General features: G+C 36.5%; 2 protein-coding genes and 1 long non-coding RNA gene across 11 annotated transcripts; 2 read left to right on the top strand and 1 right to left on the bottom strand.

Moving 5' to 3' along the window:
* The first annotated feature begins 473 nt into the window (after nucleotides 1-473).
* On the top strand, nucleotides 474-1,620 carry LOC131018433 (uncharacterized). The gene is made up of 3 exons (XM_057947155.1): nucleotides 474-812; nucleotides 886-1,023; nucleotides 1,156-1,620. The coding sequence occupies exons 1-3, from the start codon at nucleotides 474-476 to the stop codon at nucleotides 1,618-1,620; spliced, it is 942 nt and encodes a 313-aa protein (XP_057803138.1).
* Nucleotides 1,621-4,044: 2,424 nt separating this feature from the next.
* LOC131017810 (mitochondrial import receptor subunit TOM20-like) lies at nucleotides 4,045-10,818 on the top strand. 3 transcript variants are annotated; one of them, XM_057946542.1, is made up of 7 exons: nucleotides 5,180-5,423; nucleotides 5,677-5,755; nucleotides 7,076-7,245; nucleotides 7,327-7,374; nucleotides 8,043-8,132; nucleotides 9,722-9,892; nucleotides 10,583-10,818. In XM_057946542.1, exons 1-6 carry the CDS (start codon nucleotides 5,328-5,330, stop codon nucleotides 9,854-9,856), a joined length of 618 nt encoding a protein of 205 aa, XP_057802525.1. In that variant the 5' UTR covers nucleotides 5,180-5,327; the 3' UTR covers nucleotides 9,857-9,892; nucleotides 10,583-10,818. The 3 variants fall into 3 exon arrangements, with proteins under 3 accessions (XP_057802524.1, XP_057802525.1, XP_057802526.1); XM_057946543.1 differs by having other exon boundaries at nucleotides 5,235-5,423; nucleotides 9,725-9,892; XM_057946541.1 differs by lacking the exon at nucleotides 10,583-10,818 and having other exon boundaries at nucleotides 4,045-5,423; nucleotides 9,722-10,122.
* A 7,223-nt stretch (nucleotides 10,819-18,041) lies between these two features.
* On the bottom strand, nucleotides 18,042-20,800 carry LOC131017809 (uncharacterized). Of its 7 annotated transcripts, none has more exons than XR_009099867.1 (6): nucleotides 20,655-20,800; nucleotides 20,176-20,217; nucleotides 19,525-19,617; nucleotides 19,307-19,456; nucleotides 19,047-19,188; nucleotides 18,042-18,164 (listed from the first exon to the last, which is right to left on the bottom strand). It is a non-coding gene; the product is annotated as an uncharacterized LOC131017809 (long non-coding RNA). The 7 variants fall into 7 exon arrangements; XR_009099864.1 differs by having other exon boundaries at nucleotides 20,090-20,217; nucleotides 20,330-20,779; XR_009099868.1 differs by having other exon boundaries at nucleotides 20,330-20,775.
* Between the last annotated feature and the right edge of the window lie 1,879 nt (nucleotides 20,801-22,679).

The following is a 22,679-nucleotide window of genomic DNA, read 5'->3' as shown; positions in this document are numbered from 1 at the left end:
TAAAAGATGGATAGAATACAAGACTAGGGATTAGAAGATAGTTTAGTCATGTTTTTTGAACTATGTTTTTATTTTTGTTTCACCATCTTTTTATGAGTACATTGTTTTGTTGGTTTTATGTTTTAATACTTTATTTTCTTGATTAATGAATGGTTTTTATGAGTATTTTTAAAAGGCTATTTTTTGTTCATCCCTTTTATTCTTATTTCAATTATTGTTTCATTGTTTTAAATGGCAGCATGAATTATGAAGATAAAATTAAAATTGCAATTGAAGAAGACATAGATGAAGAACTTGAGGATGAAAGTTAAACAAAGACGGAGATTGAACTTTCTGATCATGCTAGGCAACTGATGGAAGCAGCTAAGGCAGTTATCACTTTATTGAGAAATATTATGACGCTACATCCGACTGCTTACAACTCTCTGATGCGACGACCAAAGACTAGGGAAGGATTCCGTTTTATTACGAGAATGATGGATGGAGATCCGAGCCAGTTTCGACAGTTGTATAGAATGTATCCTAACGTCTTCATCAAATTATGCCAGATCATTAGGAAGAAAGCCCATGTGGATGACACACGATACACAAATGTTGAAGAAATGTTGGCAACATTCCTCATCATTGTAGGACACAACAATCGTTATTGTAACGTTCGTGAAAGGTTTGGTCGTTCGCATTTTGCTGCTAGTCAGAACTTCAACAAAATCTTGAGAGCATTGAACACCATAGCATCGGACATGATGGTTAAGCCGACTGGCACAATACTCGCTAAAATTCGGGAAAGTACCAGATTTAATCCTTACTTCAAGGTATAATATTTCTGCTCTTGTATTATATTAAATATTTTTGGTTTTTATATAACACATTCACCTATTATTTTAGGATTGTATCGGGGCTATAGATGGCACTCATATCCCGGCCATGATAAGAGGTAGAGACGTGAGCTGTTATCGTAACCGTCATGGGGTGAATTCGCAAAATGTTTTGGCAGCTTGCAACTTTGATTTGCAGTTCATCTATGTGCTTAGTGGATGAGAAGGCTCAGCCCATGATTCCAAAATTTTAAGTGATGCATTGTCTAGACCAAATGGACTCCACGTGCCTCAAGGTAAATATTTTCTAGTAGATTGTGGATTTGCTAATCGTCGTCAGTTTTTGGCTCTGTTACGTGGCGTTCGATATCATCTCAAAGATTTCGGTGGTCAAGGTCGTCATCCAAGAAATGCAGATGAGTTGTTCAATCTTCGACATGCATCATTGCGAAACGTGATTGAACGAATTTTTGGAATCTTCAAATCACGTTTCACAATTTTCAAAACAGCTCCTCCGTTCCCATTTCAAACACAAGCAGAGTTAGTATTGGCTTGTGCTGGATTGCATAACTTTCTCCGAAAGGAGTGTCGTTCTGATGAATTTCCAGTCGAAGTTGAAGAAGGAAATGTTGCACCAGATGTTGAGAACAATGCAGACATTTTAGAATATCTTTCTCAAAGCCAACTGTCCCAGCGGAATGAAGCGAATATAGGGAGAACAAATATTGCTAATGCTATGTGGCAAAATAGGCCAATATATGAAACCGATCAAGACGATCAGGCGGAGACCGAAGATAATGTTTAGGGAGGTGTTTTGATGGATGTCGTTGAATTAACGTTTTTTTTCAATGTTGGATTTTTTATGGATGTTGACGTTATTTTTAGATTTTTTTTAATGGATATTGGACGATTTTATTGAGCATGAATTATATAATTTAGGGGTGTATTAGTTGGGGATTTGATGAAATCCACATAATTGAGCATGAATTATGGGGTATTTGTTTGGGATTTGAGTAAATCCTTCGAATTCTTGCATTCTGATTCACACTCCAGCGGCCGCTAGAGGCCAAAATACGCTGGGTTCCCAGCGATTGCTGGAGTGTGAGTCAGAATGCAAGAATTCGAAGGATTTACTCAAATCCCAAACAAATACATCCCCTAATTCATATTTTTGGGGTTGTTTATGTTACAAATTAGTGAGCAATAATTTGTGTATATTTTTTATTTTGACTTCATCATTCGTTATATTTATGTAAACTTGTATGATGATAAAAACATAATAACATGATTCAAATCCAAAACATGAAATTCAAGTATGTTTTAATGATAACATGAAACTCATTAATCAAATTCAAACATAATTCAAATCCAAAACATGAAATCATTCATGGATAATGAAAACAAACATTAATCATTGATCAAATCCAAAACATTAATCATCAACCAAATTCAAAAGATAAAATTATCCAAACTCATAAAACAATGTCAACATTAAACCAAATAACAGAGATATAAAACATCAGAAACGTGGTCTCCAAGAATCCCATTGGCGCTGCAACTCAGCAATCTGCTGGTCTTGTGCATCAAAGCGAGCATTCATATCATCCCTCATTGATGTCATCGAGGAGTCAAAATGAGCTTGGAATGCTCCCATGGAAGAATCAAAGTGTGTACGGAATGATGTGAGATCATTCTGAAACTGCTGATAGTAGTCTCTCGACATTGAACCACCGGCTGCTCGATCTCCATTCCCCTCGTCTTCTTCCTCTGCCTCTTCGTCTTCCTCTTCAGCTTCTTCTTCGTTCTCATCTTCTTCATCATCACCGGAGGTTCCAGATGGACCGACACCAGGATCATTGCGGGGACGACGGCCTGCTGCAATCTCGGAGTGTATGTAGTTAACTACACAACTCCTCTTCTCATGAGGAACTAGCGTGAATCGGTCAGAAATCAATTGAGCTCCTTTGAGCTCACCATAATCAATGTACTCAGCATGCAGCTCATCCTGACCATCCTGAGGCCCCTCTGTCGCAGTAAGAACTCCAAACTTGTGTGCTAAACCAGTGATAACAGTAGAGAAAGAAGCATGGGCAGCAGGGCGCTTCTTTACCCGAATCATAGCAGCCCAAATAAACTGTGAGATGCACATTTTTGTGCCATCTAAAGCACAAGCCAGCAAAAATACCTCATATGCATTCACCTTATTTGCCTGCTCATTTCCAAACACATTATATGCAAGAAATTTATGAACAATAGACAACGCCGGATCCTTAATGTACCCATTAGGTATACCCGAACTATCCCAATTATCACAGCCAGTCAATTGATTCCACACTTGATTAACATTCCATCCCCGAGGTTTATCATATAATCCAAAAGTAGGGAAACCAAAAACAGCTTTCATTCTAGCCAAACTAATTTTATACTCTCGCTCATACATCCTAGCTTTAATCCATTTCATATCACCACTCATAACCACAGTAGTCATGAACTCATAACATAGAGGATCATACCCAGAAAATTCAATATCTCTAGCATACTCTTTCATCCCTAGATTATTCAAATACAAAGCAACTTGCCGCTCAAGTTTCAAATCAATAACCAAGTCCCAATCCAAGTAATGCGGACAAGTAATGTAGTTCATGTTAAATTTCTTAAATATTTCTCCATCTAGTTCGGTTTGCAAGTCAAAGGGACATTCGTACCTTTCCCTCAAAGTTGGCTCCTCCTCACCTCTACGAACGTTGGCGTTCTTGGTTCGAACCATTATGTCGTTGAAGGTGACCGGAGAGGGTGGTGGTATGGAAGGACTTAAGTGGTGGTGATTTTTTCGGTTTTGGCTGGGAGGCTTGGGAGCTGTCTGTATAGCGGCAAAAATAGAGAATGTGAGAATTAGGGCACCAGCGCCCGCTGAGTATGTATATATAGGCTATATTCCCAGCGCTCGCTGGAACTCAGCGGTCGCTGGGTTTCCAGCGGGTGCTGGGACTCCGCGGGCGCTGGGTCTCTTCTAGCGGGCGCTGGTTTCATGGAATTCAATTCCAAAATTATCCCGTAAAGTCTTCGAAAATCAGTGAAAATCGGGGTGAAATCCAACCACAAATTCTTTGAAAGTCGTCTGGAATCTATGTGAATTCCATGAAATTTAAATTCCATGGACTTTTTAAAGTCTGTGGAAATCCACAACGAATACACCCCCCTCAAATAAGGTCGCCATTTGCTTCAAGTCTCGAGAAAAACACAAATGAAGAAATCACCATTATTAAAAGCTTGCAGAACCCCAGTAAAATTCGAAGAACCCAAATGAAATGAAATTCGAAGCAATCGGCGATTGCGGCAAATGAGGTCGCTGATTTTTCTGATATTTCGTTCATTGTCTGCATTTTTTTTTTCTGATTTTTGGGCGATTGCTGCAAATGTCGTTCCCCCCCCCCCCTTCCCTGAATTTTTCGAATTTGCTTGAATCTTTTCTCATTTATTAAGTCTTTTTGAGAATCGATTAGCTTAGATGTCAAAAATGTATGTCGTTCTGTAAATAATCAATAGAATTTTTTTCGATTTTTAGCCTTCATTCTTGGCAAGTGATTTTCAATTTCTGAAACTAGGGTTTTAAGATTTCAACTTGTGGAAGACAAAGACGATGAACTATAAAAACCCATTTAAAAACACTTTGAATTAAAATTACGTGTATTTCGTGGCGGACGAGATCGCCGGTGGCGATGTAGGGCACGACGACGAGCTTGGAGAGGCGAGCAGCGTGGCTGAGTTGTTGCGTCGAATTTCCAATCAATATCTGAAAGAGAGTTTTTGGAGAGGCGGGCAGCAGAAAACCTGGAAGAGAGTTCTTCAATTTCGGATTCACTGGAGGCAAGCACCGAAGAGAGTTCTTCAATTCCCACTAACTTCTTCAATTTCGGATTCTACTGGAGGCAAGCACCTTCAACAGTTCTTGAATTTCTTATCTATGATTTGGTATTTTTTTCCTCAAACCACCGCTATTATGTTTAGAGTGCCACATAAGTATTTTTTTTATTTTCTTTTAATATTTATATTGCTGGCAATTCCAAGTATTTTTTATAATTCCACGTAATAGTTTCCAGTGTTCCACGTCATCTTCCGGGCGCCGAAAATTTTTAAAGAGATACAATTAAAAAAATGTTGATAGATTGGGTGTCAATTAGATGTTATCGAAAGATTGGGAAATAATCGATAATTCAGCTAAACGATGGGACATAAAGTGACATTTATCTTATTTTATTTAATTTATTAGTTTCGAAATATACATAGCCCATAAAATATATTCATAAGCCCAACATTAGAACAGTTTATACAGTTAGAAACCCCAAATATTGGGCCCGATTTCGCTGGAATTCGAATGTCTGAAAGCCCGAAGAATAGGCTAACTCATATAAAACCAGAAAAAGCCCTAACTGCACCTTGAGATTTTTTCCCCTGAATTAAATTAAGAAACCTTAGAAAAGTGAATAGAATTTGCACCGGTAGACCAGAAATATGGAGATGTCGAACGATTTCGATCGCCTTCTTTTCTTCGAGCACACTCGCAGAACCGCTGAAGCAATCTACGCGAAAAACCCTCATGACGCCGAGGTCAGTATACACTCGTTCACGCACTGTGTGTGTGCGTGTGTGTGTTTTTTTAATGTACTTGTTCGCTGATTTGAGCTTTTTTGATGTGTCAATGATTTTTCAAGGCTTGTTGTTTTTCGATATGGAAATGATTGTTCGAAGCCGATGCCAGTTATCATGGTTTACTGGCATTCTGATTGTGTAAATTAGTCTTTGGACTTCGTGATTTTTTTTAGGGCGGATTTGTTTTATTGTAGTTCGACTTCTGTTGCAGAATCTAACAAAATGGGGAGGTGTGTTGTTGGAGTTATCGCAGTTTCAGAATGGTCCGGAGTCAAAGCAGATGGTCCAAGGTAGAAATTACTGTGTTATGGTCTAAATTGGTTCATTGTTTGCTCTTGCATTTTGTGTTAGCTGTGATCAGACGTTTGATTTAAGGGGTGTTTGGCTAAGCTTATTCTAAAGAGGTTATAAGCTCCAACAACTTATAAGATATTTTAAGAAATTATAAGTTGTCAAAGTGTTTAGACAATTTAGTTTATAAACTAGAGAGAGAAATGTGAGCTAGAGAGAGAGAATTGAAGAGAGATTAAATCGAAAGGATATATGTTGGAAATAACAAACAGGGCCGGCCTGCCCTCAGGCGAAAATAAAAAAAATGGACCCTTTAAGAAATAGAACTTCGTTTTTCATTGTCAATTAGAGATAGGGCATAATCGTCTTCCATATTTGTGCGGCTACACAATGTTAATCTATACAGTGCAATAAACCAAAAACAATAATCAATAGTTATTGAAATAATTTAGATCTTCTAGCATTTTCAGAAGTAAAATCATTTCAATAACATTCAGTATTTTTAATGCATACAATTATTCTGCTGAAGCTACAGTAATCAATATTGTTAACAATATCTTATATGCAATAGAAATATTAAAAAGCAATAGGAAGTTTTAACAAACTCTATTCTAAAGATAACAGATTTGTAGACTTTCAAAAAGAAAAAAAGATGACACATTTATAGAATTTACAATTTAAAAAATAAATTTTTAGGATCAATTTCAAATAATAACTTTTTAATTAATTTGAGATTAATAATTATGAAAGTATACTTAATGGAATTATTATTAAAATTTAGGGCCCCTCAAATTTGGGGGCCCTAGGCCTTTGCCCATCACATATGAAGAAGGGCCGGGCCTGATAACAAATCATAGTAGAGCTATTTAAAAAATTGATTCTTATGTATAAGATTATGAAAATATAAGTGGGGAGGGATTGAGGAACTTATTTTCTGGGGAGCTTAAAGTTGTTGGAGCTTGATTTTACAGCTCATAAGCTTTTTAGGTGCTTATTTTCCCAAACATTATTCAAGAGTTGATAGAGTCTGGATTTGTAAGTATTTTAAATGACAGAAGAGCAGCAACTCTTTGTTGTTCCTTGTTTTGTGCTGCATTAGTTTATGCACTTTGTAGGAGCTGTGACCAGGAACTTATTGCAACTATTCCTTATTACTTAAGCTAAAACTGTAATAATTATGTTAGTACTCTCAAAATGTATAAGAAACAGTTGGAGGGGTATATAGTGTTGAACTGTATCTACAAAGGATGAGTAGTTTTGGGTTGTTTGGGAGGGTTATATTGAGAAACAAACTCTCAGCTGCTTATTTTATTGTGTAGATGCTATTGACAAGCTGGAAAAAGCACTGGTTGTTGACCCTAGAAAGCATGACGCACTCTGGTGCCTTGGGAATGCATATACATCTAGTGCATTTCTGATTCCTGAGCTCGAGGAGGCTAAAGTTTACTTCGATAAAGCAGCTCAGTACTTTGAGCAAGCAGTTGAACTGGTATATATGTCAACGAGGATTTTTTTGTTATGCTCTCAGATCCCTTTATAAACTGCTATTTATTTTGTTATTGTCTTGCAGGAACCAACAAATGAACTTTATCAGAAATCCTTAGAAGTAACCAGCAAGGTACATACTGTACATTGGTTTTCCTACCCTGGATATTCTTTTAAGGATTATGTCTTTAGTTTATAATACCGTTGGAGTGGAAGATCATATTGCACTTGATTGTGAATGAGCCATTTAGTTATCAATATGGTATAAGATGAAATGTTTAGTTGCATTCTTTTCATCAAAGATAATATAGATATGTTAGTGTCAGAGTATATGTGAACTGTTTCTTATGCAAATACCTTCGCAGAACTTATCCTCCAATACATAGTAATTCTTGTGGCTTATGCTGATATGGTGTCTAATCAAGTTCATCGTTTATCGTTGGGCTTCAAGTACTGCGAGGACAGATTTAAATGTTGGTTAGAATTTTTGCATTTCTGTATGTTTCATGGGAGGCTGAAGATACAAATCAGTGGTTTTATCTTTAGTCTATTCACCACTAGTTCACAGCCTTATATATTTAATTGTCATCATGGGTTTTGCTACTCTCTTATGTATATGTATGACATGTGGTATTTCTATGCCCTATTTATCTATGAAATAAAGAGTCATAATTCAGCCATTTATGCTCAATTTATGAAGTGCTCTTGCAAAAAGATTGCATTCCGGTGTGATTGTGACATGAAATGATTTGTTTTAGATGTAAACTAATGACTTATATGTATCCTATGTGTTGTATTAAGGCGCCTGGGTTACACGTGGAGATCCACAAGCATGGCCTGGGTGAGCAGGTTATGGCAGGCGGACCTTCATCATCATCTACCAGCACTAAGGTGTATTGCATATTCTTTGTTTTATTAGGCTTAAATTTTGGTTAGTCTGACTCGAGCTTGGCTACAAATTACATTTTGTTTGATTTGTGGAGACCTCCTTCCTGGGTTTTAAAAAGCGCGCCTAGGCGCGCCTAGGCGCGCGCCTTAAGCGAGGCGCAGGGTGGGGGGGCCTTTTTAGGCAAGGCGCGGGAACCTACTAGAGGCGCAGCCAAGGCGCAATAAGGCGCGAAAGGCGCGCCTAGGCGCAGGCTCACTAAGGCGCCGCCTTATGTAGAATTAGGGTTAGGGTACAATTTTGTTTAAAACTAAAAAAATAACACACCAGCCGCGCCTCATTTCTCCTCTCTTCTCTCTCCTTGCGTCTTCCCCCCTTTGCTCACATACCGGCGTCGCCAGCCAGCCCCCGCCGCCGCCAGCCGTCCACCGCCGCCGCCGCCAGCCCCAGCCGTCCGCCGCCGGCGCCGCCAGCCTCCAGCACGTAAGGCTTCAGTTTTTGAAGTTCATTTTTTGAGTTTTAACTTGTATTTCAGTTTTTGAAGTTTATTTTGAATTTCAACTTTCAAATGCAATATTGTAGTTCAGTTTTTGAAGTTGTTTTTGAGTTTCAATTTTCAAATTCAACATTGTAGGTCAGTTTTTTAAGTTGTTTTTTATAATTTCAGTTTTGATTGATGTTATAAATTTATAATTGAATAAATTTTATTTTTTTAATTTCAGTTTTATTCTCAAAATCTCGATGGAAGAGGACATTGGTGAAGACAAAGATGATGGGGATGACGCATTTGAGGATGATGGACTTGAGGATGATGATTTTTGATTACTTGTTTGATATTTGATCGTACTTTTAGACTTGCATATTTTAAAACTTAAGTATTTGTGTGTTTTGGATTAAGTATTTGTGTGTTTTGGATTAAGTATATGTGTGTTTAAGTACTATTTGTGGTTTTAAGTTGTGTTTTTGGTATAAAATATAATGTAGGTAAATATATTAGAATTTTTTAGGCTTTACTGCGCCTCACCTACGAAAAGCCCGCGCCTGCGCTTAAAGCCCTGCGCCTAGGCTCCGAGGCATGTTTGCGCCTCGTGCGCCTCGGGCTTTTTAAAACCCAGCCTCCTTCAAACAAATTCTCAGTCCTCATTCATTCTCAGTTTTTGGAATGTTTTCCAGCAGATTTCTGGCGGGTTAGAAATGTCTTTTTTCGACTTAGCAAATCACTACGTATGTAGCCTATTTCTACATGCCTCATTTATCTAGCAATTGCTGCTGGTATCTGCCACCTTCAAGTCTCCTGATCTTGAAACTGGCCACCATTGAAACTCCATCCTGTCTCTGCTTTTAACACAATCAGCACTTGCTCATTTATGACATGTGTTTTTCCAGTTTGAAGGTTTTCCCCTCCATAATTCATTGTTTTAGTTGACCTTTCTCCTCCCTATGGTGTTAAATTAACATCTTAATCACTTCATACACATTACCTGATGATTAACTAGCTTTGGTCATATTTGGATTTCTTGTCTGTTGATATTTAACCACTTGGTTCCATATAGCTAAGGCTTGTTTAACAACTAAATGCCTTTGTTATCTACAGCAGCAGAGTACAAAGAAGAGCAAAAGTAGTGATCTCAAGTATGACATATTTGGATGGATAATCCTTGCAGTTGGTATCGTTGCATGGGTTGGATTTGCAAAGTCGAACATGCCCCCACCTCCTCCTCCAAGATAAGCAGTTTGCTTCATCTTGGCTGGGCCCTGCCAAGAGGTACTTAGCTCTAATAGATGGGACACTAGGGAATAGAAGCTTATGCGCCTTTCCGTTAAAATTTTGACAAGTTCGTTATTTTTATGCAACTCATCAGGCAACATAATCTCTGCACTTGTTTTTTGCTTCATCATTCCTTTGCGTTTGTTCTTAGAATTGCCAGAGTTATAATAGTTGTATTTGTTACATCTTGGCAGACTTTGATTGATCTTGTTCATTCTTGCTTTTTATCTATGGTTTTTAGTTCTTGCTTTTTATCTATGGTTTTTAGTTGTGCGCGTAACTGCTTTATGTTTTTGGTTATTTCTTTATCCTAAGTAGAGCTATAACTGAAATCCTAAGGTCTTGGGTTCGAATCCTCCATCGCGCGGTCTTTAAATTTATTTATTATAATTTATCAAAAAAAATAAAATACTAATGTTTGCCCTCATAAAATGATGGTTTTTTGTTTTAATGTGCAATTTATACGATATTGTTTGTTAAATTGGTTGTTTATCCACATTGGATTTTTAAGATTTCATATTAGTTCTAATTTGGGCGTAATTTGAAATTGTGGTAAAATTGCTAGAGTAATAGAGTTTATGTATTTTTTTTGATAAATTTCAAAGTTTGTAAAATTGGTTCAAAGTTTGTATATTTAGGGTCAATAATCCATTTATTAATAAAAAAAAATGGAACTGGTGATATCAGATAGTAAACGAGCTTGTGATATCATTCAATCAAGCGAGAGAAACATCATGGAGACTGGTGATATTGCTCGTTTCTGCAAGAGTTTGCTGCGTTCACTCTCGGGTTTTCAAGTTCGTCATGTCAAGAGAGATTTTAATATTATTGCTGACTGTTTAGCAAAAGCTGCGAGGATTATTTCTACACACCATGTTTGGAATGAACTTCTGTTCTTTGTGGTGGGTCATCTTCATGTTCCATGTCTTTGTGTGCAATAAAGTTATACTCGTTCTTCCAAAAAAAAAAAAAAAAATGGAACTATTAAATGATATTGTTATTTTAATTTGTTTGAGATTCCATAAATGATACAGGGTTTCCGCTGGGAATTGAATTGAGTGTTAAAAGCCCGCCAATGTCGAGTAAAAACATACTGAATTGTCGAATCTACGAAACATTACTTTCCCTTTTCCACTGGTGCGTACAATTTTCGTATTAGCTTGTACTGGTTTTGAATGGTCTAAAATGTTTGCTGCCACAATTCATGTGGTATACATTATTGCACTTCTACACTCTCCATCATGTTCACAACTTACTTTCTACTCCATCTGTTCCATTTAAGTTGATCAATTTCTTTTTGACATCAAATTTAAGAAATTAGTGTTTGGTGTGTTTGATAAAGTGAAAAAGTCATAAAGATCTTTTTAATTTATTTTACATAAGAAAATTGGTCAATTTAGTATCCAAAAAAGAATATTGATAAGTTAATTGGGATTTGGGACATAGGGAGTATTTTATTAACTAACAATAAACACGTCTTAGGATGAATTAATTTCTTAGAAATAAGAATTGCACTCTTCAATCAATTTAACTGCAAATGATTGTTGGATACAAGTGATTTTAAGAAAGGAGAGAATTTGAGGAGAGACAAGTGCCAATCTTTTATCCTACAAATAATTCCAACCTTTTTTGTGGAAGAATCACGTGGTCATTATTAGTAATTGTTAAAAACTAATCTTATTACTACTTTTTTTTGAGCTACTTATTACTTTTTCTTTAAAGGGGAATCTTATTTACTTATTTATTTGGCGGTCTAAGTAGCCCCTGCAATGCACGAGAAATATTTATATATATACTTTATATATATATATATATATATATATAATTAAACTAATTTAATTATCATTTAAAAAATTATAAATATAATAAAAATAGTATAATTTTAATTGAATATAGAAAAAAAATATCACAATAACAAAAATTGATATTATGAAAACGTATAAAGATTTAATAAGTAAAATAAGTTGAAAATAAAAATTTAAAAATAAAAATAAAAATAAAATTGAAAATTAGATTTATTAAAACAAGAGGAGAGATGAGAGAGAATTTTATTAAATTTTAATCTTTTTAAATAAATATAACTTTTATATTTTAAATTTAATATTTAGGTCATCCACTACGGTAGGAAGTTAAAGAGATAGCAAAATACTTCCTTCATAGTGGGGTAGCAAATATGAGGTAGTAAATATCGGCGCAGACTTTTCGACACTCGTTCACCCTCGTCCGGTGTCCGATTTGAGTTTCGTTTTGAGCCCACGGACTCGTCTCTTTGTGTACTTCTCTCCAATAACATCAAAATCTTCCCAAAACGAGCCCAAAAACTTGTAAAAACAGCACGAACACGGACGAGTAGTATATTTCACAAAAATATGCAATTTTAACGCTAGACAACTCAACTAACTTAATAAAATAACCCAAAACACTAAAGAATAACGCGACATATGAGTGAAAATGCATGTAAATCAATAAAATGTCCTGAACTTTCGTTTTCTACTAAAAGATCTCGAACTTTCAATTTTTTTCATAAAATGTCACACTATACAAAATTCGGTGACAGAAAGATGACTTATCCTGTCGAATGCAATATTTTGGGGGCCGTTGTTGGCTTCGAGGCGAGTATATACTAGTGTATGTGGGGAGGGGAGGAGGAATACATCAATTATCAGTTTTGCTCATTTTTCAACTTAAGTGTTCTAAGACAGACTAGTTGATAATGAGTCAGCTAGCTGGATGACACAGATCAACAAACTGAGATTAACTAACTGATGTCCAGTTAAACCATGCCTAACATAGTAATCCGTTAGTTACATTACTGATTGCTCGTTAATAGATCAGTTGAACTAGTAACTGAAGCGTGTGCGGAATGTGGTGAAAAGTTTTAACTCGCTTAGAATTTTTTTTAATTATCTTTTCAGCTAAGGCAAAGTGCGATTTAAGGGATCAGTGACTTGAGTCAGTATGATAAAACTTAAATTCAGTTTTATGCTTATGCTAAAAACAGTTCTTGTTGTCAGTTGACTTTGTTTGAAGTTGGTCAACATGAAAATTAGTTTAAGAAAATACAACAAATTGAAGTATAGACATAAAGTACACTATACAAGCATTTTTACGTGGTTTGAAATAACTCTCCTACATCCACGACCCTGATATACATGGGAATCTCTTAACCTTATATTCATTGTTTTTATCATTGCAAGTGAGCTCGACTAGTCAGTTGTTCTATTGGACTGATTACACAGGTTACGCGGCCTTGACCATTGAGCAATTTGTGCGGTTGCAATATCGTCATTGACAAACTACCTGGATTGTCACATTATGCTATTTTTCGATAGCACCCGTTACTTCTCCAACTTTAAGACTTTTCACTCGAAGCTTATTTGTCAACTTCTTCTTACTTCTTCACTTATTTTTTACAATGAGTGAGAGTTTCAGAAGAAGGGTTTCTCCATCTAAGTGAACATATTGTTACAATGAAGAACTATTGGATATTTTCAGTATGTTTGAATCTAGGCTTATGATGTTTACAATGAAGAATACCTAGTCTAAGAACTACAAATATATTCTCAAATATGAAATTGAAATTTTACAATGAAAAATAAGTTCATTTTTGGACTATTGTCGTTATCGAAAGTTAACCATGAAGGTTAGAGTTCTTACGAACACAACAATGCCAGAGAGTTTCCACCACATGTATTTTGATCTTTCGTCATATATATAAACAAAAGATTGAATAAAGTCGTTGAAGAGAGCTTTCTTCAATTCAACATCCCGTTGTATCAAGGAATGGTTGTGATAGCTATATTGGCATATTCGCACTTTGATGTTGACATTCGACAGACATCCATGTACATTCTTTTGAAAAGAGGAATTGACATTTAATGTAATATCTGTAGCATTAAATGTTTGAAATGACTTGATACGCTTCATGGGTTGACTTCGCTTTGCTCTTTTAACTCCCATATAACAAACCATATTAATTGTTTATTGTTGATCCATCACCATAAATTGATTTAACTAATTATATTAATTTAACTCGCACGTAATGATATTATTAAGAGAATACGCTCTCATATAGTTATATTGAGGATTTGAACTTAATATTTGGCCCTTCATCTTAAAAGTACAAATGTAGCTATTTTTTGCAATTTCAGACTATATTGCCCTTAATTTAGACGGACTGAATTGGGTTGGGCACAAGTTCGGGTGGTACTGTTGCCACTAATGTTATAATTTGTGCCAAAAGTACCAAATTACTTATACCACAAAAATACCAAGTAATTTGATACTTTTGGCACTAATATTGTCATTTGTGCCAAAAGTACCAAATTACTTGAATTTGTTTATTTATTTTTTATTTCAGTTGGTACTTTTGGCACTAATATTCTCATTTGTTCCAAGTAATTTAGTACTTTTGGCACAAATTATAACATTAGTGTCAAAAGTACCACCCGAACCCCCACACCCAACCCCATCAGATCCGCCCAAATTAAGGGCAATACAGTCCGAAATTGCAAAAAATGGTCAAAATTTGTGTTTTCAATATGAATGACCAAATATTGAGTTTCATTACTCAATATGGATATCTCAAAAGTTGGCTCTATTATTAATCTATTTGTAATATGTTTATTTTGATTTTTATGTACATTATTATTTTCTACGAATCAAATATATTATAATGTTAGTTTTATATCAAAATTAATTTAATGGAGAAGTTTTAAGTTTTATATCACAATTAATTTGATGGATACATTTTTATAATTTATATTTCGGTATACTTATTACAATGAATTCAGATTAACACAAAAAATTGGGTACAATCGGTTGTACTGTACAACCGGGTTACGCCTTTACCCGCATTTTGACCCTCATTCTGATCCAAATCATGTAAATGACATTACTCGGTTATAAAAATGACACTACCCACAATTGGCATAATTCAGTTATATAATTAATGACATTGTCTATAATTGACACTATTTGGTTATACAAATGACGCTGCGTATAAATGACACTATAACATAGTAAATGACAGTATTCGGTTATACAAATGACACTATGACATTTTAAAATGTTATAGTGTCATTTGTATAACCGAATAGTGTCAATTATATGTAGTGTCATTTGTATAATCGAATAATGTCATTTACGCGGTTAGTCTCATTTGTATAACCGAATAGTGTTGTTAGGTCCGGAGGGTCTCGAATAGGTATATGGGAGGGGGGGGGGAATACACTGTTCGCTATTATTTTTACCACGCCGCAAGAATACGGTGTAGTTGCAACATAGGGAAGCAAGGTCGTATCCCACAATGATTAGTAGTCAAATTCTAGTGATTACCTTAAGTCATTATGCTAGAGCTATTTAGACTAAACAAGGAGGTGAGTGGTTTGATTAACTAACAAATTCAAAGACAAAATAAGAACAATCAAACAAAGTGGATTAATTAAGTGATGAAGGTGGTTTAGGGATCAACTAGGCAACGATGGATTAGCAATCGACTTCAATTTAGCTCAATATTAGTCTTGATACTCCTATTTATCTAGAGTGGTCTCCCAACTAGTTCTAGCCCCCTCCCGGACGACTAAAACGGTAGATTACGGGTCATAGTTGCCGTCCCCGGTCAACTTCTAACCTATAACTCCCAAAAGCACAATAAGATCGATAAACTCTCACCCAACTCTCAACCTCCCGGTTTATTGAGTCAATATGTTTCAAGCTCCTAATCTATTATGATTATCCTCTCCCGATTCAAATCACAAATGAGAAATGCATAGAAGGTGGCCAACAATCCATACAAGAAAGAATACTAGGGCTTGCAAAGATAATGACAAGGAAGTAATCAAGACATATATTAAGCATAATAATCAATCCATTACATCATCCATGAGCCTAACCCCCAAACCAATGGGGGATTTAGCCTATCATGCTTACAATCAAAATACTTAATTCAAGGAAATTCATAAATGAAAGAGAGAGAGAGTAAGAGATGACAAATCCTATTTAATTAGCTTCCTTCAATCTTCTCTCTTCTTCAATGTCCTTCCAATCTTGGTGGTTGAGTGTAGTTATGGAGGCTAGGGCTTGGGTATGGAGGTAGGAGAGTGTGTTTTTTGTTGGGGGAAGATGAAAGATATGAGAAAAAAAGGGGAAAAGGGGGTTTTTGGGGCAAAAATTGCGTCTGGGCCCACCAAAGGGAGCAATCCCGCCTTTTTCCCGCCACCACGGCATGAACCGCGGTCAAGAACGCGGCCAAAATGAGAGGAGACCGCGGTCGAGGCCCGCGGTCGCGGCTCGGACCGCGGGTGATTGCCAAAAACGTTCTGGACTGCTGTGGAGCAGAGGCCCGCGGTCAGGCCCGCGGCCGTGGCCCGGACCGCGGCTTACTGGGCAATTTTGGAGCAGAGGCCCGTGGCCCGGACTGCGGGGTCCTGGGCTTTATGCGCAGTCCGCTTGTTCGGCTCCGTTCTCCCTCGCCCGGACTTGGATTTGGTCGCCATTTGCGCTCACGGATTCCTCTCGAGACGTACTTCAATCTCATGTCTTCAAAATCGTCCAATTAATATTTGATTTTCCCTGAAATCACTCCAAAAGCTACACCAAGCATCAAAACTCAACAAAACTCAAAATTGGGATACAAACACATATTAGCAATCAAAATATGAAGGGAAATGACAACAAATCATGTGGAATTGAGGTACGAAAACCATGTTTGTCATACATCTATAGGCTATTTTTGAAAATGAAACTTTAAATACAAACTGACTCAACCTTTTTAGTGAAAAGAGTTTTATCAAAACAAGGTTGACGACTGATACTGAATACTCTTCAGTAAAGAGTTATCAGTTAAGTCAAAGACTTTAACTGATACACGTAAGGCTTCAGTCGAGTTCATTAAATAAAGAGATGTTATGAATCTTACTGACTATCTGAAGATAGATCAGTTAGACTAATAACACACGCATCGAAAAACTTTTGTTTCGAAATAGCCAGTGATATTAATCACGTTGTCAGCAGTTAAGTTTCTCTTTGCAATTAATTAGTTTTCAGTTTAAGAAAGTAAGAGCACAAGTAAGAATGTAAATACTGAAAGCTGTAAATAACACAGAGATTTTTACGTGGTTCGGAAAACACTTCCTACATCCATGGTCGGTTGATCAGACCAACAACTTTACTGGGCATGTGCTTACGGGTGCACAACAAACTTATGCGTGTGCTTACGGGTGCACAGCAAACCTGAACGTGTGCTTACGGGTGCACAACAAACCGAAACAACTGAAGAGTATATCTTCAGTACCAACACACTGGGTTGGATTTCTCACTCCTAGCGCACACTGGGCACTAAGATTTCACGGAGATAGGACACTGGCCTGTACTCCTTTTCGACACAAACTCTCAATTCGGTCCGTTGAAAAGAGGTTTGAAAACTTGCCAACTAAACCACAAATAATAAGTTCTCTGTAGTCAGTTTTACATAGGCTTTGGATATACAATATTTGCCTAAGTTCTAAGAGAATATATGTAATCAGCAGTGACTGATTTTTGGCTTTGTGATTCTCTTTTTCGATTCAAACTTTTGGGAGGCTTGATTATGCTGAGTAACGAATTCGGCAGCGTTTCAGCTCACTACTAAAAAAATGCTCATACATAACGGTAATTTTCCGTTATCTATGTACCAAAAAAAGCGTCTTATATAGTGGTGTTATGTATGAGGGCGCTCATACATAACGGTAATATATCGTTACCTATACTATGTATACATAACGGTAAATGAGGTATACATAACACATTGATTACCGTTTTGTATGAATACAATACATAACAGTAAAATCTGTTATAAAATATATTTTTTCCGTTTTGTATTGTAACTATACATAACGCTTTTTTATATCTTACATAACGATTAATTACCGTTTTCGTATGATAACAATCATAACAGCTTTTTACCGTTATAAAATTTATTTTTTTCGTTATAAAATATAGTTTTTATATATTTTATTGTCGTTAAATATAACATTTTTTATATTTTACATAACGGTCATTTCCGTTATATATTTCCAAATGCACAATTCAAGAATATTTTTTTTCCTGTTTTTATAATTTTCTAAATACAAATTATACAATATACATTATCATCAAATACAAAAAATAGTACAATCCAAAATATATTTTATATAAATATTTAACCGTCATTTACAATCTTCAACCAAAAATGGTACTCTGAAGCAGCTTTTAGTCAAAAGTAATCCATCCATCCATCCAAACTTCCATCCTGCAAAAACATGGAATGAAATCTAAACATCAAAATGTAATAAATTCTAAGTATTCAATCAATCCTAATTACAAGATAAAACTTATTACACCTTTCATCACTAACAAATAATTTTCGTGTTCTCATCAAGCAACCCCAAGCAATCAAATATGAACAATACCACCACCAATCTATAATTAAATATGCACCAACCATTTTTATATCCACTAACTGATATGTTATTCATTTAAGTCTTAAAAGATTAATAACTATGGTATATCAAACAGTTCACTTTAAGTAGCATCACAAATGTTAAAGTCTTATTTATTGCATAGAGCTCCAGTTCTCACTAAAACTGTTCACTAAGATTATGCTGTCTTAAACCAAATGAATGAAAAATAAGCTGGAACTTAAAACAGAAGGAACCTTAGCAGAGATAACGAATAAAGTAAAATCTATCTACTAGCCTTGATTTGTATGTGATATGCTACAATTCTTGTGAAGTCCATCCCATCACACAACTAACAAGAGAGTGTACACAAAAATAAACCAAAAAAGAGACCCCTCACATATATCGTTTCTTGCACAGTAAAATTAATAATGTGGAGAAAATAGATTTTTGTTTTTCCTTTCTATTGTTGATTGTGATTTCCCTATACAACACACAACTAAAAATATATAAAAATGGGCTATTTAAAGCAACAATAACTGATATTTAGAACTTTTGTTTTCAAGGCTTGTGGCCTCACCTAGCTAAGCTATTCATTCCCCTTTCTTCACAAACGACAATTGGTAAAAACACGTAGATTGTCGTTGGCTTATCATAGAAAGGAATTCAGATGTCATTTCATTTCTAAGTTTGAATTCTCTAAATAGCGTAGTGATGGAGTTGAAGTAGTATACCTTATCATTTGAGTGCATAGATAGAGGATGTACGAAATAGAGGACTGTCGTCTTCTGATGAAGCCACAAGAATGCAAATTGATGCTCCATAGCTGGTTTTGTAGGCGAAGCAATAAGAGTTCCAGGTAGCAAATGCTCCAAACTGTGTCGTCCCAAAATCAGATGAAAGCAAATTAGCATACTTGTATGAAAACATTTATTTCTATACAAGTAAATATTATTTCAAATAGCTTGTTATAAAATCTATATAAACAGTGTACCTTTCGTAGGGATATAAGAGTCATCATCATTTACATGTTGGCTTCTATTACCATTAGAGACGTTATAAGAGGAAGATTCAATTTCTTCCAGCACTGAATTCTCACCATCAACTTCAACAGCTTCCGATGATTCTTGCCAGCCATCGAGTTCTGCAGCAACGAATATCAGATTTTGAAAAGAAGAGTAAATCCATGATGTGTCTGACTTATATCCTAACCTCGCAAAAAATTTGGATTAGCATGACCAGAAGAAGCAACGATGTTCTCTATTAGCAGAGGCTGTCTCGGGGGGGAAACCGAGACACCAGCAGCTATAAAGATTGACAAAAATCGATAATTATGCTACTGATATCTACTCATCAAACACTTGAAAGGGAATGAAGCAGAAGAAAGATCCTTATAATGGCATAGTTAAAACGATTCTTTGCTGAAACTAGATCACCTTTTATCCATATGCAGTTACCTAAGCTTAACCAAGCAACTGCAAGTGAAGGATTTAGCTTCACCTATTGAAAGAGTATGACCAAGAAGATCAACCACGCACACGTAATGCTTCTAACCAGGGTCGATTACATAAATCACCTAAAGTAAATGCTCTTATAGATAAAGAATTTTGCAGCTCAACTTGTTCTTACGAGCTAAGACAATGTAACTGATCTCCATAAACATAACACCCATATAATCTTGTAACTTTTCAGATTGAAATAAAATACAAACTAATCAAATTATATCCATAATAACACCAAAATTATCAAGTAGAAAACTCAAAAGAGAGGTGCTTACTCCACAAAGAACCTCCCAATGTTCATTGAAGATAAGAGATACAACTCTAGCACTCGCACATTCAACAAATTTCAAATTTGACATACCTGATATGTCTTCTCACCCTCGAATCGACGATCGGTCAATTCCTGAAACAGGGAAATAGTGCGGGAAGAATTAGAATTAGGATTGAAAATAGAATAAGTAAAGAAAATGAACAAAATAGAAGAAGAAAATGGGGGAGTAATAGCCGAGAACCACCGGGACGGAGGTGCAACTGGCGGCGGCGATTGCTGGTGCTGCTCGAGCCACGACGATTCGCGGCAGATGTCGACAACAGGGAGAGAGAGCAAGGCTTGGTAGCACATGGTTCAGGTGTCCAGGTGCAGAGACTCACAAGGTTCGGATCCCAGCTCTGGAGCACGTTGTCCGCCATAGCTTTCGCCAGCGGTAGCGGCGACTGCCATTGCTGCATATGCAGCGGCGATTCGCGGCGGCGCCGCGAACGAGAGCAGGCGGCGGAGAGAGATCGGGAGAGGAAGCTTAGATGGCAGGGGGGAGAAAACGAGTAAGAGAGAAGGAATACCTGAAACGGCGAGAGCAGAGGGCGTGACGACCGGTTTATCAGTGGCGGCGGCGGCGATGACGGCGACGGCGACGGCGAGATTCACCGGAGAAACAAAAATTGAAAGTGAAACTTGAAACCCTAGATTTCTCATTTTGAAATCAAAGGGGTATTTAGTTTATTTAAAAATTAGAATTAATAACAAAAATAAATAAAAATAAAATTAATAAATAAATAATGTTTATATATAACGATTTTCTTAACGCTAAAATAATCGTTATAAAACAAATGCTCATAGATAACATATAACTTAACGGTTAAGTAATACCGTTATATATATATCACTAATAGATAACGCTAATACGTAACGCTAAATTTGATACTATACATTTGGATAACAGTACATACATAACAAAGTTTTGTAAAACCGTTATGTATTATTAAAAGTGCGCTCATACATAACGGTTTTTGACCAAAACCGTTATGTATGAACCGTTATCCCTATTCTTTTTTTTAGTAGTGGCTTATGTTGTTGAATCGGTGAAGATTGAAGCGATCCTCGAGCGCAATTTATATGAGACGTCTTGAATAGATCCGTTGGTGGAGATGGTCTTCGAGATTTCTTCCGTTAGAAAGTAATTTGAACTTGGGCCGAGGCTTAAATCTTTGAGGTTCCTTGTTTTGTGAGAACATGTACTTTGAGGAGCAGGAGATGGGACATCTCTGAAAAGGTAATCACCAAAAGGAATGGCCTCTGCAGAGAAATGACGATCCTGAGATCTCTGCATTTAATGCGGCTGTACTTCTGGACTGCGTGACTTCCTTTAAACTTTAGAGGTTCAGTTCGAGAAAGAATGTTTAACTGATACTTGACTTTAGTATCAGTCCGCTGAATCCACGTGGCGCGTGATTTATGCTTAATTTACTCTACTTTTAAGGGTTTGTATGTGCGTGTTTTAGGATAATCTTCTGGAAATTGGTGCGTTTTATGGTGTATTCTATGCTTTGCAGGAGATTTAGGCTTTCGAGATGGAAGAATGCAATTTTGGAGAATTTTGGATGAATTTGGCGTTTTCTAGGTGTTCTGATCTCCACAGCAGAGAAATCACCATTCCTCTGGAGTCAGAGAAATCAAAGACCAGAGCAGAGGAACCGACATCTCCAGAGCAGAGAAGCACCAGCGTCAGAGGAATCAACTCACCAGTACAGAGGAATCAATCGCCAGAGAAATCACCATTTCTCTGGAGTCAGCGAAATCAAGAAGCCAGTGTAGCGTTGTCATCACCAGAGGAGTCAATAGTCAGAGTAGCCAAGCAAGAAGCCCATTACAGCGGAATCGCAAGAAGCCATTATAGCGGAATCTAGAATCCAGAGAAATCACCGTTCCTCTGGCGATAGCAGAGAAATCATCATTCCGATGGCGACCCATTCCGCTGGCAACCCATTCCGCTGGCGACCCATTTCTCTGGCGAGGTCAGAGAAATCGTCATTTCTCTGGCGCAACCCGTTCCCCGGGTGACATCCGTTCCTCTGGCGAGTATTGCGAATTCAGTAAGAGTGGGAGTATTTTCCGGAGCGCGCGTCCAGCTGGAGAGTTGCCTTATTTCACACGATTCTATTACCTTTAGAATTCTACTTTGCATGGCAACTTCCATGTTGATCCGAAGGAAATCTGAAAACTATAAATAGGTCATCTTTTGACCTATTGAAGAACCACCCCGAACCCAGCATTCATATTTCAGTTTTATAGCTTTAGAATTTTATTGTTTTTCTAGTTTTCAAGGCTTGGATCAAGATTGAAGATTCAAGTCGCTACAATCGTTTTCATTCAGTTTTTATTTAATTCAGTTTTTATTATTGCGTTCTTTTTAATCATATTTATGTTTTATTTTACTATGTCTAGCTAGTTTCCTTTAGCTGATTCTAGGGTTTGTAAATAGTTGATTGAATTTATGTGATTTATTTGTTAATACCTTTGTGCCTTCCAGTTTATGATTCATAATTCCTGGTGCTTAATTTCTTGTGAATTATTTGGCCAATAGTTTG

Source organism: Salvia miltiorrhiza, chromosome 3 (assembly GCF_028751815.1).
Source record: "Salvia miltiorrhiza cultivar Shanhuang (shh) chromosome 3, IMPLAD_Smil_shh, whole genome shotgun sequence".
Lineage (NCBI taxonomy): Eukaryota > Viridiplantae > Streptophyta > Magnoliopsida > Lamiales > Lamiaceae > Salvia > Salvia miltiorrhiza.
Note: the sequence above shows the minus strand (reverse complement) of the source record. Positions and strands in the feature narration are given on the sequence as shown.